The sequence below is a fragment of the Poecilia formosa genome, unplaced genomic scaffold (genome assembly GCF_000485575.1).
Source record: "Poecilia formosa unplaced genomic scaffold, Poecilia_formosa-5.1.2 Scaffold4, whole genome shotgun sequence".
In the NCBI taxonomy this organism is placed as follows: Eukaryota; Metazoa; Chordata; class Actinopteri; order Cyprinodontiformes; family Poeciliidae; genus Poecilia; species Poecilia formosa.
This window is the reverse complement of record NW_006799943.1, coordinates 998644-1014503: the sequence shown is the minus strand read 5'-3', so window position 1 is coordinate 1014503 and position 15860 is coordinate 998644. Positions and strand designations below refer to the sequence as shown.

The window sequence follows — 15860 nt, the reverse complement described above, 5'->3', positions numbered from 1 at the left end:
TTTGTATGATGTCTTTTCGGCTACTTTAATTCCATCATACGTTTTAAAAATGTTTACCCTAAATGGTCACACTGTGATAGGAAAAAAAATGTAAGCATATAATCTGTAATTCAGGGGTGGGCAATCTGGTCCTCGAGGGCTGGTGGCCTGCAACTCTTGGATGTCTCCCTGGTCCAACACACTTGAATCCAACAGCTGAATCACCTCCCAAGTGCAGTCAAGTTCTCCAGAGTCCTGCTAACGACCTCATTATTTGACTCAGGTGTGTTGAAGTTGAGATGCACCTAAAAGTTGCAGGCGACCGGCCCTCAGGCCTGGAGTTGCCCACCCCCTGATCTAGCTTAACGGCTTTTATGGACAACCCTGACCATCCTCTGCAGTAGACTGCTTTACACAGTGTTTTCAATTGGAGGATTCTTCAGAGTCGCTGTAACACAGACTGCTTCAGGAGATCCTTCATGCCTATCGTCATCCGCATCCACAACAACTTAATTTTCTTTAAATATTTGAATAATAGAAATAAACAATTACATTGAAATAAAATTGATCAGAAACACAGACAACTTTAAACGCATATAGTTTTACTTGTTTTTTCATATTTGATTGGAATGAGACAAAATGTGGAAAGGTTCAAAATATACGTTTCCATTCCTCTCTGAGAGCATGTTGCTGGTTAAGAGGCATCGACCTCGGTTGGGTTGCACCAAGCGCTGACGTGAGCAGCTCAACGCTTCCGGTTAACGCTTCGAAATAAGAGTTTTTAACTAACGTTGAGGCCATGTATGTGACTCATAGATATAGAAAATGATTGCATACATGAAACACTGTGCGTCGCGTCGTTTGCCACGCCGTTGTGTTCAGTCACTCCTGCTGGAGTGATTTTGTTTGAAGGTTGAAAAAAGTTCAGTTTCCGGTTTACTGCGAATTCTCTGGGTAACTTGATGACTGTAACAACCAGTGTCAATTCAACCAGGAGATAGGCTGCTGCAGACGTTTGTGAGTCTCATTTATTATAACATGTTTATTTGTAGTTATTGTAGAAGATACTAGGCCTCAAAAATAAACAGTACTGTTGAGTGTATTACTGGGAATGTGTGCTTAACTGACCTCTACCTCTCACTTAGCACCTGCTAAACCTAGCTAATATTAGCTTATTTGACTGGCTAAGTGGAGAAAGTGTTGAGGGTTTTCTGGCTCATCATCAGGACCAGGGTCTTCATTCAGCCGGAAAGCGGTATTAGTGACCGTATAGTTTACTCAGATGTCACAGAAACCCTTCGGTAACAGAGTTTAGCGTGGACGTGACGGCAAATTCTTAAAGGAAGTCGCAGCAATGCGTCAGCTAAAACGTCAAATCTCTCAGATATGACAAGGAGTTTAACTTTTAGTCCTTAATATTCATCTTAAACTAAAAACCTGTAGCAATAACTGCCATTCAAACGGTATTTTTTTAATATTATTTTTATTTTACTATCATTACAATTTGATTTTTCATTTAAAAGCTCTTTGAAATTTTAGGTTTACCGACCAGGTAAGTTTTTTTTTCCTTGCCAGTTTGTATTCATGGGGTAGAAAAAATTGATCTGGAGATCTTTAACTACTTTGAAAGAAACAAAAGATCAAAGCTGAATCAGTGTGACAGTCTTAGACTTGGGGGCAATAGTTAAATATTAAGAAATAAATAAAGGAAAGATACTTTTGACTCAGAAATGGAATTTAAGGAGTTAAAAAATGAAAACAAAACAAAAAAAACCTCCTCAATGGGACTCATTTTAGTAATGGAATTTATAAAAATTGAAACGGAAAAACTGATGATTCAGAATATTCCTACAACAACTTGTAAAACGATTTATTTAATTCTCCAGTTACTTAAGTGAACCAAATTAACCAAAAGACAGACTCACAACTCTGCTGTTAGATTGTTTTATCTTCTGTTTATTTAATATGTTCACCATCCAAAGGATTGCTACTAAAAGCTGTGGAATCACTTTGTAGCTAAGGTAAATTCACCGCTGCACACATGGGATAGAAACCAGTGGAAACAACTTCATGAAGGAAGAAATAAACTTCAGAAACTTCAGTGACCTCGTTAGAATTCATGGTAAAACATTTTAGATGGGATAAGAAGAAATTCATGGTGTCAATGAGTTTCAGGCGAAACCTGCAGATACCCAAGATAACGCCACAATTTGGAAAACTCTGAGCTCATCTGACTTACAACAAAATTCATATTCACAAGTTTACAAGGATGGAGAACCATGGCAACAGTTATTGCCTGGAGAGTCTGTTTTTCTCAGCTGCTGAAGATTGTTACTCCTTCAGCGTTGTCATGGTGACCTGGTGCGTTCTTCCTGATCTCTTGGGTTGTGATGTCAGGCTGATCTAGGAATAGATCTAAGAATCTAGGAATAGATCAGCCTATTGCATTACTCATGTTGCATTTTTCTTCCACTTTTTGATGAATGATTTAACAGAACTCCAGGGGATGTTCAGGACCTTAGAATTTTTTTTGTCCATCCCTTGACTTCTACCTTTCAGTAAACCTTTTTCTGATTAGTTGGGAGTTTTCTTTAGTTTTCATGCCAGAAATACTGATGAACTTTCCAGACTACAATCACTGGAGACAAACTCACTGCACTCAGCTGATCTCCAGTCCACTCAATTTGAGACTACTAGTACCAGATGGCTGGACCTCTGTTGAATTAGGTCAGTCACTTTAAAGTGGTGGGGAGAGTATTTCTTCTGTCAGTTATGTTAAATACATGAATCTTCATTATTTTGTAGAAATCTGTTTTCACTTTGGAATGAAGGATCTTTTTTTTAATTGTGAAAGCCAAATTATGTTGATCATTATTGATTTCTAAGTGTAACAAAATAGTAAAATATCAAAGGGAGTGATTGCTTTTCATAGGCCCTGTATGTTATAGAATTTTTTTTTCTGGGTGTTTCCACAAGTTCTTAACTGTATTTACAGACCTAAGCTATAAATTGGAATATTATTGAAAACGTTATTACTAAGTGAAACAAATTACATAGATAAATTACACACACGGGTTTTTTGTCTTAATCATGATGATTTTCTGCTAACAACTAATGAAAACATGACATTTAAAATTAGAATATTACATCAGAGCAATAAAAAGATATTTTTAAAAACAAATATGGGATTACATACCCACTGACCTACTTATTTTCAAAAGACACTTTTAAACTGACAAATGAGATGTATCTACTCTTAATTTATTCAATGTAAGATGACGGTGTAATTAACTTTTTTTCCAAACCAGAAAGCTTTAACTCTGAAATAAGACACTTTTGTGTGATTTATTTTGTTACTGTCATTTAATTGAGTAAGAAAACAGAGTCTCCTTCACGGATAGTGATCCCGTATTTATTGCTTGGTGTCCAAGCTCAGCTTGCTGCCATTTAGTTAAATGTTGTTCTCCTTCTGCCTGTCTCTCACCGCTTCTGATCTTATTCTTAAATGACAAAGAAACGCTGGAGTTGCAGACACTTTCTCTTTCTGTCCGAATTCTTCTGAGATGGATGTTGGCGTGTCCAAGTCACGCGTGTTTGTCAGCTACAGCTCCCAAGTCCTCCTCTCCAAGTGAGACAGGCCTTTGCATGGTGGTGCTGTGTGATCTGGAGTCATTCATTACCCCTCACTGCTCCAAGTGTTGGCTCCTCATCTCACTTTGCTCAGCCTAAAGCATTATTAAGAAAAATCACACACAACGCATGGAACGAACTGTTGGAATGTTTGACTGAATAAAGTGAACAGCATGAACCTTTAGCAGCTTTTGGTGCTTTTCATGCATCAGTCAGGGTCAGGGGGCCTGTAGTTATTGGCTTGGCTACAAGCAGTGTGTGTGTGTGGGTGTGTGTGTGTGTGTGTACAACAGAAGTTAATTGTTAAATTAGAGGATGTTGTTTTATTGCTAGATGTGACTACTTGTGCTCAGTTTGTATCTTTTTTTAACTGATTGTGATGAAGTGAAAATGGACACCTTGGTAATATTAAATGTTTCCTGAAATGGACTCTTGCTGAGAGTAAAATGAACATCAGTGTTTAGTTTGTGACATTGTTCCATACTGGATCTGCTTGAATTCAGGTTTGCTGCTACTTTCATTTCTTTGCTGCATGACTGCTACAGAGCTGCTCATCAAAGTCAAACGCTAAAGACTTCCCTTGACCCCAACTAACACTGGAACGCATTTGATGTTTTTAATAAGAAAACCTGAATTAGGGATGCACCGACAGATTGGCCATGATTTCCTTAATTTCGGGTGGATATTTACATGTGAAGTCAATCTTATCTTCTGATCTTTTCTACTTCTGCAAAGGTTTAAAAATCATCCAGTGTCCTCTTTTGCTCCACTGACTGACACAGACTGTCCCCTGGTCCTCGTCCACCAGGTCATGTTTGCACATGTGAGGTTAACAATAATCACACTGTTGCCAACATGGACACTTTGTTGCTATATTTAGTTGTCCTCATCTGACCTCAAACATTGTGATTTTGTAAAAGCAAAATAATGCTGTGCACTTTATATTTGGTAAGATGCTCAAAACAGGCCTGTAGTCTAACCTGTTGTGCAAAAAAGTAAAAATAAGAGACCAAAGTAACTTATTTTTTTAGTTGATTAGTTGGATTGGACTGGACTTGAACACAATGACTGCGGGCTTATAATTTAGTAGTTTGCACAGAAATGCTAGGCTTTTTACATAATATGCCGTCTAGGGCTGCAACTAATAATTATTTTAGTAATTGATTATTCTGACGAGTCATTGATTAATCAGGATAAAAATAAAATGTATTTCTAACACAAAATATTAGAAATACTTTAAAAATGCAATTAACCAAATATTTCATTTGATTTGTCAAATATGAAAATAAACGTGTTATTGCCTAAAATGCAATAACAACCTTTGTTTTTGTGAATGTTTGATCATTTGTAGAAAAAGATGAGGCCGTCACAACTTGTGACAACTCAGTCCTTTCTGCTTGAATTAACATCAGTACAGCATAGGCTGATCTGGTGATTATTTTTTTGACCATCAAAAAATCATTATTTTTATTTTTGGACTAAACTGATTAATAATTGGATAGCAAAAGATTTTTTTTTTTACAGAACTTGAACCAAGTGAAGCTACATCAGCCACCTAAGATAATAAAAAGGTCCTGTTGGCACCTTTGTATTATCTTAAATGCAAGATGGATATATTTTTGAACAGATTTGACTTACTGCTCCGAGTGTGTTGTTCTTTTAGCAAATGACAATTACTAAATTAGCTGACCATTATTTCAATAATCATTATGATGATTTTGATTAAACGTTTCAACCCTGGTTGGATTAAAACAAATGTATATTGCTTCATGGATACTATTTTGTGTTTTTCACTAAACTAAGATTGGAACACTGAGAGTGGATTTAGGGAGGTACGATATTGGATTTTGGTCAATATCCGACATGCCGATATACTACAATTCATTTGGCCGATAACCAATACAAATACCGATATTTTTTTCCTATAACTTCTTACTGAAACTATAGGACTTTTTAATGCTAAAAAGGAGGTTGCAATGACTTTCAGCTTGCATTATGTTTAATACCAAATTTACACGACATTTGACCTCTCTAAGACAATGTCAACACTCAAACAGTGCAAATTGGATGTTGTGATGTGCTGCAGACATCATTGTCACTGGTTAGTCACAACGGCTTTTATATAGCGAGTTATTTTGATGGAATGGCCAATGTCAGATATTAAATCTTAAAGCTAATATCAGCCGATACCGATACCATGTTGATAATATCGTGCATCCCTAGGTGGATTGGGACCTTTTTATATCAGACAGTGTCAATTAATAAAACAAAGCTGGTGTCACTGTCAGCCAAAATCAGAATCTGCAGGTCAGACGTTTTAAAGATTGGCCAGAAAATTGCAGTCGGTGCACCCCTAACGTGAATATGCCATGAGAAGTGCTGGACAGCAGAGAGCTGATAATGCCCTTGTGTCCTGTCTCAGGTGTAGCATCCCGCTGAGTGTGCGCTACGTCATGGATGCTGTGAAGGACGGACCCAGAGGGAAAATGGTAGCTCTGGCTGCAGGCCTGTCTGTTGGAGCTACAATAGGCTACATTGTCTATCGCCACATCAGCAACGCCAGCAGCAGTAAGTTGGTGCTGTTATGAAACAAACATATATGAATGAATAGACAATCAACCACTAATTATTTATTATTCTCTGATGTCCCGACAGGTCAGGAGCCTGACACTGAGGAGTCCAAAATTATTCTTCCTATAGAAGTGTATAGAAACATCTCCAGATGTCATGCTACATTTCTGGATGTGGTAAGTAGTTCACACCTTCGTTCATCTTATTTTACCTTTAAGGAGTCTACTTATTATAGTGTAAATAGAGGCATAGGTAGTTTACTTTGATCAGGAAATAAAGAAAGTAGGTAGGATGGAGAAGCTGGTCAGACAATAACAAGCGCAGTGCGCTGCATGCACACTCTGCCCAGCTCTGATGGAGCAGCAGTGGTGATAGAATCCTATCAGTCACACATTCTTGATGATTTGCACTTGACTCAGCCTGCGGTGACAAGTGACAAGATGGAGCTTGAAGATGTTAAGCAAAAGCTATGAGCAGGAGTTGCTTACTCAAATGGTTGTCTAAAAATGAAAGTAATAAAATTGTAATTAAAATATATTGGGTTTACTTTGGTGTCCAGCCTTTAATTAAAGGTTGATTAGTTGAATTGGACTGGACTTGAACACAATGACTGCGGGCTCTGACTGGGTCGAGTTCAATATTTTAGGCCTGATCTAAACTCTATTTTGGAGTCTGGATTCAAACCTGAGCAGAGCTGTTTACACTCATTTTCATTACCAGCACCGGAATAGATTTATACCCTCTCAACATGGAGACAAGCACAGAATATCTTTGTAAATGTTTAAGAAAAAAAATGTTTCACCACATGACAGGATGCGGCGCCATAAAACAAAAGTGTAGCAGGAGGTGATGTAACATGGCCAGAACTGCACCATATTTGTTATTTGTGAAAGTGTTAGAGCAGTGGTCCCCAAACTACGGCCCGCGGGCCAGATCCGGCCCGCCTCCACATTTGGTCCAGCCCCCTGAACAATACCAGAGAGCATTTAGATAATTTTTTCATATACCGTATTTTCCGGACTATAAGCCACTACTTTTTTCCTAAGCTTTGAACCTTGCAGCTTATAAGCCGCACTGGGCTATATGTGGATTTTTCTTCAACCACCAGGGGGCTCTTTAGCAGGAAATGAATCATTGGAAGTCAAAATTGGAAATCAAAGAAGAAAGCGCCCATTAAAACAGAATTAGGTTTTCATAGGGAATTGATATTTGAGAATATTGTTGATCAGTTAAATGGCATAGAGGGGATAAAGAAGATTTTTTGTTTTTTGAAATAATGCTGGGATCATGATGAGAATTTGAGGTATAGATATTAGGATCCAATAGATGGCAGTAGTGCAACAATAATGGATGCAAGCTGCGTTGAAATCTAAAGCACAAGAAGAAGAAGGAGAAGAAAGTGCCCATTTTCATTTAGCACATGCTAGTAGTGGTACTAGCATGTGCTAAATGAAAATGGGCACATGCTAGGACACGAAGGATCAGCACTTTTACTGTTACAGTTACCGTTCAGAAACTACCGTAATCAGTTCAGTTAAATCTACACATGGCAACTTTTTCTTTTTCAACCCTATTAAATGTGATATTCAATTGACCTGTTCTGACTCAAATTTTGGGTGTCCACCCCCCTCTGCTGCTGCTGCATCGTTGTGGAAAACCTAGAGCGGCAGAGATATCTGAGGCTTATAGTCCGGTGCGGCTTATATGTGTATGTTTACTGTTTTTTTTTTGTTTTTTTTTTTGTTTTTTGTTTTTTTTAAACTTTGGGGTTGTGGCTTATAGTCCGGAAAATATGGTATTTATTTCATAAATAGTGTTAATTCCTGGATTTATTCTGTGAAGAACCCATAGAGGGTTATTTGATTGTGCTTTCTGGAAAACAATACATTTTTACATTTAGGCACTCCTGCAATCGTCACACTTTTTCTGTTACAAACTAACTCCGGTCCCCCACCAGAGAAAGAAAAAGTTATGTGGCCCTCACGGGAAAAAGTTTGGGGACCCCTGTGCTTGAGATTTAGATGGAACGTCAACATCAATGTTTAAAAAAAAAAGACCTGGCCACCAGGAAACATGAAACCGCCATTCTGCAATGTATTCCCTTTGGAACCTGGTTTCATAAATGATTGTTTCTGGTCTCCTAAGACGCTAAATCCATGTGGACGCTCGGCCTAAACAACAAAAAACATTTTGTGGATACACCTAAATCGTCTCTGTGTGGACAGGGCCTCGGCCTGTTATTTTCTCAAAACGGAACAACACAGTCGTCATGTTTTATCCTTTGTCTGGTACATGTCTCATTTAATGGCTAAGGACACAGTGCTTCATCCACTTGGTAAGCTCCTGCCTCTTTCTGTTCCTGTTTTTTAGGCGAGCCAGAAGTCTGGCGCTCATGTGAGAGTTGCTTCATACTCGGAGGAAACTGGCCATAAGGCTGCTGTGTGTGTCCAGATACAGGGCTCAAAAGAGCAGGTCCTGTTGGCCCGCTGTGTCCTGGAGAACCTGGCTACGGACTGTGAGCCAACAGTGGAGGTTGTAGAGGTTCCTCAGAACGCTTTTGGACGTGTTATAGGTACTCTCATTTATAGAGTTAACTTGTTTTCCTTAGGACGTTTTTTCCTTGACTCATGAGACTTTGAGTAACCCAATTTCCATGGTCAGCTGTTGGAAATTAGTGGCTAAATTTAGTGAATCATCTTGGTGAGCATTTATCATATTGTTGCTGGACTTTGTAGATGTGGCTGTTATGGAAGTGTATTTTAGGTAGGGCTGCATTTATTGTTTCTGTTTTACTAGAATTAAAAAAAGATGATTAGTAGGCCGCCGTTTTTTTTGTCTGAGTTAGTCAATACAATAACAATATGATCAATACAATAAGTTTTTGAACTGATATGGTTTAAGAAACAGGCACAGTGGAAGATCACTGACATAAAACTGCTAACAGTTTATTGAAAGTCTGAATAATATTGCTGGGTGTGGTATAGAAAATGCAAACAATAATGGGCCTAGTATGAAACCTCGAGGAATCCCACAGGTTAAAGCTGCCTGCTTTTATTGAGTATTTTGCAACTAGTAGTTGTGTGTGTGTGTGTGTGTGTGTGTGTGTGTGTGTGTGTGTGTGTGTGTGTATCTATCTATGTGTGTGTTTTAGGACGTGGTGGTGAGGGTTTGAAACTAATCACAAGAAGCACAGGAGCCAAAATAGTTTGTTCCAGAGAGAAAAAGCACAGCCCTGGAGGAAAGGGGAGTGTGACCATCACCGGGAGCAAACAGGAGGTCAAGCAGGCCAAGGTGAACCACTTATTTGGATTTTATAAATTCAACTCTTTATTTAGAGTTAGGCTCACTACTTTTTTTTTTTTTTTTACTTGCAGGAGATGATTCTAGAAAGAGTTGGAGCGGATGCAGTGGTGAGGTCAAAGATCTCTCAGTCATCTGCCCTTCGCCAGAAACGTGGACATAAAGTTGTGAATCCAGATCCCTGCTGCATGGAACCCAAATGCCCTGTCGGTCTGAACAACAACAGCTCCGTCTCCTACACAAAGAATGGACTTGTTCAGTCCAAAGAAGCCACGGCTGAACGTCTGCTTCTCGAGATGAAGGCACTGAAAGGCACAGATGAGCAGGAAGAGGAGAGCAGTGTTTCCACAGATACGCTCTCTGAAGTGTCCAAGTTTGAAAGTCAGCTCACTTTAATCATTTCTCAGCAACTCTACCTGTATTAGTTTCCATTCAACTCCAGTTGTTTGACACAAATGATTTTGATTTCTTCTGTGTGCCCCAGTTCCCAGCCCAGACCTGAGCTTCCAGCCTGATGAACACTTAGAGGTTTATGTGTCTGCATCGGAAAACCCAAACCACTTCTGGATCCAGATTCTGGGCATTCGCTCCCTCCAGCTGGACAAGCTGACAGAGGAGATGAACAACTTCTACACAAATGAAAACCCCACAGTAAGTACATGTGCGGAGTTAATCATGTTGCACTTTATGGGTTAAAGATAAAGCACACAACAGTCCACTGAAGAGGCAGCAGCTGGTTTTAATTGATTGTGTACTGTTTGACAGTAGCTTCTAGCAGCTCTAGCTGTGTCCCCATTCATGTCTTGTGAGTGCATTTTGAAGTATCACTACTCTAGCAGAAAGCAAAATGCTACTGCTATCAATACAATGAGCAGGACGTCACAACAACATAAATTTATGTGTAAAATAAAGTTTGCAGCTTAGTGCTTTGCTGTGTCTTTTATTTCCATAGTCAGAAAAAACTCAATTAGATCAAGAAAAAGTACAATTTAACCATGCACTTTGAAGACTCTCTGATGCAATTCAATGATGAATTGACTTATGTTTTAACTCATCCACTTGTAGCTTCAGGATCTTGGAGTTTGGACTACAAAACTGCTGTGAGAAATAAAAAAATAATTAAAAAAAATTATTGGTTAGCTGAAAGTCCATGACCTTGTTTTGAAGTTCCAGAGCAAATACTGTGACGTAATAGTTCAAAAAAAATGGACGGAAATAGAAAAAACTGAAAACGCAGCACTGGGAGACACTAGAACTTTTCTGCAGTCCTAGACACTCAAAGTACACAACAAAATGTATGAAAGGGTGAAATAAAATAGCATTATATTTCCTCTTTAACACAATTTTGTCAGATGTGCTGTTATCTTGTCTTCCATCCACCTGATGTCTGACAGGGCACAGTATCTGGGGTCAGGACTCCTTCACAAAGGTTTGAAGCCAAATTCTCCAGTCTCTCCAGAGACCCTTCCAGTGTCAGCCCGACCCGACCCACCACTTTGTGACTGCTTGCTGTTCACAATGTTTTCTGTTTTCCTGTCACTATCAGCTGATTAGAATATTTACTAGTGAGAAACTTTAACCACTGAACTAACTGGCTAACTGAGTTCCTAAAAAGACGCATTTTTTCATAAATATTTGTAGAAGTCTTCGTGCCTAAGGGACCAGATTTTATACAGCTGAGGTCTAGAAGGGCCTGGAACACCAGAATTGTCTACATACAGTTGGTAAATAAACGTTAATGCAGCTGGTGTTGTGGGTCTGCAGGAGCAGCGGATGGATAGCATTTTGGTTGGAGACATTGTGGCTGCTCCGTATCGAGACTACAACACATGGAACAGGGCCAGGGTGCTGGGGTTTCTGAGATCTGGACTGGTGGACCTTTACTATGTGGACTTCGGGGACAACGGGGAGCTTTCCAGGGACAGCCTGCGTCCCCTCAGGTAAGAGATGCCATGATTGTAAGGTGGACTTATCTGTAGAAGGAAAAAAACATGATTTGATTCCCAGCTGAATTTATAAGTTTAACCCCTTACTAATACTTTGACTTTATAGATTTTTTATAGCAGGTTTGTTTAAGATTTAAATATGGGCTCTAAACTGATTTGGATCTCAGTAAGTGAAATGAGTGTTTGATCACCTACTAGCTGATAAGCATTCTGACCTTTACAGAACGTCAGCTTTAAGCTTGGTGAGAAAGAGACCTACAATGGTGTTATGTTTCAAAAATGTAAGACTTACAAGATAACTGTTCATTTCTTCCCAAAGATGTTGAGTTGCAGTTTCCATTTAACAACTTCAGGACATTCAGGACGCTGTATCAGCTTGTCATCGACAGTACATGTCGATGACCTTGGGATGACTTGCTTTGTCCATGAATTTGTGACCAGACTAGTGATTTGTTTTTCATTGTAGTCTCAGAAATGCAAAGTATTGTAATCTGCTCGGCTTTGCTACAAGAATCTCACGGAATGTGTTATAAATATCTAAAAGGGGCAGTATTATGTAAAGTCAACTTCTTTTTAGCTTTCCATCACATAATAATACTTCCTGAAAGCAGAGTTTCAGAAAGAGCAGGAGTTTTTAAATCAACAGAGGGCCAATTTCCAGGTGTTAAATTACAAAGTCACATTTCTTTGATATTTGATACTTTTTATAACAATTGAAGATAACTTAGTTACTTGATTGTGCTATAAAATGGCACTTTGTTTGTGGAAAATGGGTAATACTGCCTCTTTACATTTGGAGCATCATTTGTTGCTGTGTAAGAGAAATGGATTTTATTGAACTTCGGTCAACTTTCATGTCTCCACCTTCTTGCAGGGCACTTTAACTCAGCCTTGTTTTTGTCCTGTGCTCCACAGCTGCTGCCAGGAGCACATTTGCATGCAGCACTTGCTTCAAAACTTAATAACAGCTTCTTATTTTTGCTCCACTAAAATTCCAGGAGCGACTTCCTCAGCTTACCATTCCAAGCTATTGAGTGCAGCTTAGCAGGGGTCAGGCCTAAAGGTAAAATATTCACCCCGATTAAAATTACATTCACAGACACACATTTGAAGCCAGATTTCTGTATACATTATATGAAAAGACCCATAACCTTTTTGTCTGACATCAAATCAGACTATCTTCATTTAGGTCAACCAAAATATTTTTTATTATCTAAATGAAAAAATGAGAGAGAGGACTTTATTTTTCTTTTTTTTTTTTTTTTAGAGATTTCTTTAAACAAATGTTTCTTCATATTCCAAAGTTTCCATGTTTCATCAGTATTTGGTAGATTTACCTTTTTAAATTGTAATATTTGGGTCAAATGTTGTGACTTTGTTGTTAAGCTACTTGGTTGGTAATCTGGTGGAATACTGAAGGTCACTGTTTATTTTAAAGACCCACTTGTGTCGAAACCTTAACATACTGCCTGATGCATTGGGCAGTTGGCTCAATGTTTCCTTCATGCATCCACAAGAAGACCTCCATTTGACTCAGAAGTTGTGAATTAAAGTATCAGAATATTGCAAAGCCTTGACATCATTGTCTGGGTCTTCTCAGATTTTTGGCAGCTATGGTTACCTTAGACATATCAAACTTATGACTTTTAAAAAAATTTATAAAAATTATTTGTCATATATCAGAAGTGTAGCAAGTGTAGTGTAGACAATCCTAACTAAGCTAAAACTGGTCATTTTCATGTCGGACAAAACAAAAGATTATGTCTCTTCTCACACAATTAATAACTTTAAATAGTAAACAATTAGAAGCTTCTTGTTATTCTCTTTTACATTGACTACAGATGTGCCTATAGCCTATATTAGCCTGTATTTTCCAGATGCTGTGTCTACAGACAGTGTTTCTGTTTTCTCATTCAGGAGAGGCTTGGACTGAAGCAGCTCTGGACATATTTGAACAGTTGACATACTGTGCTAACTGGAGACCCCTGCAGGCCAAACTCTGCAGTTACTCCCACTCCGAAGTCTCGTCCTGGCCAAGTGTTAATCTCTATGACAACAGCAAAGGAAAGGTTAGTTGGTTTTTTTTGTGCTTTATTTATCCAGACCAGTTCATCCATTTGTGAATTTGTTCACATATTTCAGACCTATACATTGCCGTTTAGCTCTGTTGTACCAATTGTGGCTAAATAAGTTTTTTTTTTCTTTTTTTAGTTCATTTTCATGAATTATGAAGATAAACAATGCTCTAATTTCACATATAATTAAGGTTGACATCAGTTACTAAAACCCTTACTGATGATCAAATACACGGGATGATCCAATCTGTGTACTGAATGTTTTAACATGTTGAGTCAAACCAAACATTTTAAGTGAGCCACTTAAAACACGTGTCTTCACCTCAACAGCCAGACATTCAAAAGAACATATTTTAGTAAGTCATGAGTCCTGGTAGGATGAATGGAGAGGAATAGATCAAATATCTGAATTTGATTTCATAGTTTTTGAATAGGGTCTTAATTTTAACTTACTAAATGTTGCTGTAATTATTAGTCAGAGGAGCACATCTCCCTAGTTAGAAGATTACTTTTACTTTTGTCAAAGTGGTGAATAAATATAACATAATACAAGTCAATGATAGTTGGTGCAAAGTATTCCAAAGTTGACAGCATCATTTCACAAAAGAAAACAATAGTACTCTAAGACTAAAATCGAAAGGTATTAAATATGAAAGGGTGAAATGACCAAGATGTGGAATTTTTTGTTTGAAACATGTCTTTAAACAAAATATTCAATCTGTTTCATTTAGGCTGTGGATATCGGTGAGGAGCTCATACGGCTGGGCCATGCTGTCAGCTTCCAGGAAACATTTAATGAGAAGGTAGAAGGGGACAATCTAGGCTGTTTGCAAAGGATGTTGGTGAGTCTTTAAAACAAAGTGTGAATTAAACTTAAATGTCTCCAGAGGTTTTACAAGAACTGGCATGTTTTTTTGTTTGTTTGTTTGTTTTTTCACTCCTAGATCAGTTTTGGGCTTCATGGCCAGCATGAACTTACACTTTCCCCTACATTTGTTTTAAACCTGACTATTTGAAAACATCTTGAAGTGGATTTGTTGTCTCCTTGCAGGATGATGTAATAGGAGCGACTTCAGAGCTCAGTCTGTCATGTATCAGTTTGTCAGGTGAGTGGAGAAACTGGAGGTAGGGGGTGTATGTATACACACACACACACACACGCACAGACACACCAAAATACACTAACCAGAGTGTAAACAGCTCATATAGTATTCAGAATAAAACCCATGTTTACCATGAAACCCAAAATCTTGCCGTGTTCAGTGATTACTTTCTAAGTTTGAGATGAAAACTTGCATTGTGGTTCATTTTTCTTATTTCTTGGAGACTATTATTCAAGCATGTTCTAGGTTACCACATGAGGACAAAACCATAGAAACTTAAATCTGGGAAAATATGAAATTTTTATTTATTTTTTTAAATACCCTCAAAGGTGTGTAATTGATGAGTGCTGTTTGTCTTGTTAGGTGAGAAATGCTTCACATGCAGTTTTTAGCTGTTTGACGGTACTCATTAGCTGCATTTCAGCTTGAGTCATGTCACAGGCAGACGGGCTCTTTCTAATGTGATGTGACTTCTGACATGTTTCTTTTGTCCCTCAGAAGCTGCTTCAGTCTCAGGAAGTGTGGATGATGGTGTAGAAGATGAGCTGCTCTGAGACCAAACAGATACATAAAGGCATTATTTTTTTGCTACTTAAACGTTGTATCTGTTGAAAATGATGACATTATGCCTCTTGTGTTCCAGTTTTAATTAAGCACTCTTTTGCATTGGTCCAGGTTGTATGAACAGGAGAAGCAAGAATGTTTGTCCCGTGTCTAACCACTTAAATCACCAATGTGGAGCCTTCCCTACGTGTCAAGAGCAACACCGTTTGTCCAGCCATTTTCATTTTCTTGTTTTGCTTTAGGGTTCTTGTACCCAGTGCTGCTGTGTCTGAAAAAGTTTGGGAAATTTGTGTTTAAGATTCCTCAAATGGACTGTTATGAGACTTAGTGGTTACTTAAAGGAAAATGGTTGAGGCATTTTCTTTTGTGTATATTGTTTATTATATATGTTAAATATATTAAAGTTCATCTAATATTTTTGAAAAGAAGTCAGGCAGCATTGTTCAATGAACAGAGTCAGTTCACTTTAAAAAGGGTGACATGAAGTGGTCCATTAGCCATGAAACATTGTTCTTCAGAGAAATATTATATTGACCTATATTACAATAAATTACTTATTTTATTTGACAGAGATTGTATCTTTATTTTCATTGCACATTTCTAAAGTAAACTGAATAACCACAATGCAATAAAATAATATTCTTTCTTCATTGTTTCATCGGTTTATGATTAAACTGTGGTGGCCATTCATT

The 15860-nt window shown here is 38.1% G+C and overlaps 1 protein-coding gene across 3 annotated transcripts; it reads left to right on the top strand.

Annotated features, from left to right (window-relative positions):
- The first annotated feature begins 789 nt into the window (after nucleotides 1–789).
- Nucleotides 790–15858, top strand: tdrkh (tudor and KH domain containing). 3 transcript variants are annotated; one of them, XM_016674781.1, is made up of 15 exons: nucleotides 790–996; nucleotides 3543–3607; nucleotides 6032–6177; nucleotides 6265–6356; nucleotides 8551–8752; nucleotides 9332–9471; nucleotides 9555–9861; nucleotides 9965–10131; nucleotides 11245–11420; nucleotides 12425–12489; nucleotides 13344–13495; nucleotides 14233–14343; nucleotides 14553–14607; nucleotides 15103–15178; nucleotides 15280–15858. In XM_016674781.1, the coding sequence occupies exons 2-14, from the start codon at nucleotides 3543–3545 to the stop codon at nucleotides 15156–15158; spliced, it is 1734 nt and encodes a 577-aa protein (XP_016530267.1). In that variant the 5' UTR covers nucleotides 790–996; the 3' UTR covers nucleotides 15159–15178; nucleotides 15280–15858. The 3 variants fall into 3 exon arrangements, with proteins under 3 accessions (XP_016530267.1, XP_016530265.1, XP_007558832.1); XM_016674779.1 differs by having other exon boundaries at nucleotides 3494–3607; XM_007558770.2 differs by lacking the exon at nucleotides 3543–3607 and having other exon boundaries at nucleotides 795–996.
- The last annotated feature ends 2 nt before the right edge of the window (nucleotides 15859–15860 follow it).

What these genes read in the sequence shown, in the direction of transcription:
- tdrkh (XM_016674781.1), top strand. Translation starts at nt 3,543, where the DNA reads ATGGATGTTGGCGTGTCCAAGTCACGCGTGTTTGTCAGCTACAGCTCC. An exon ending in TCCCAAGTCCTCCTCTCCAA is followed by an intron (nt 3,608 to 6,031) that starts GTGAGACAGGCC and finishes GTCCTGTCTCAG; the next exon opens with GTGTAGCATCCCGCTGAGTG. An exon ending in TGAAGTGTCCAAGTTTGAAA is followed by an intron (nt 9,862 to 9,964) that starts GTCAGCTCACTT and finishes TGTGTGCCCCAG; the next exon opens with TTCCCAGCCCAGACCTGAGC.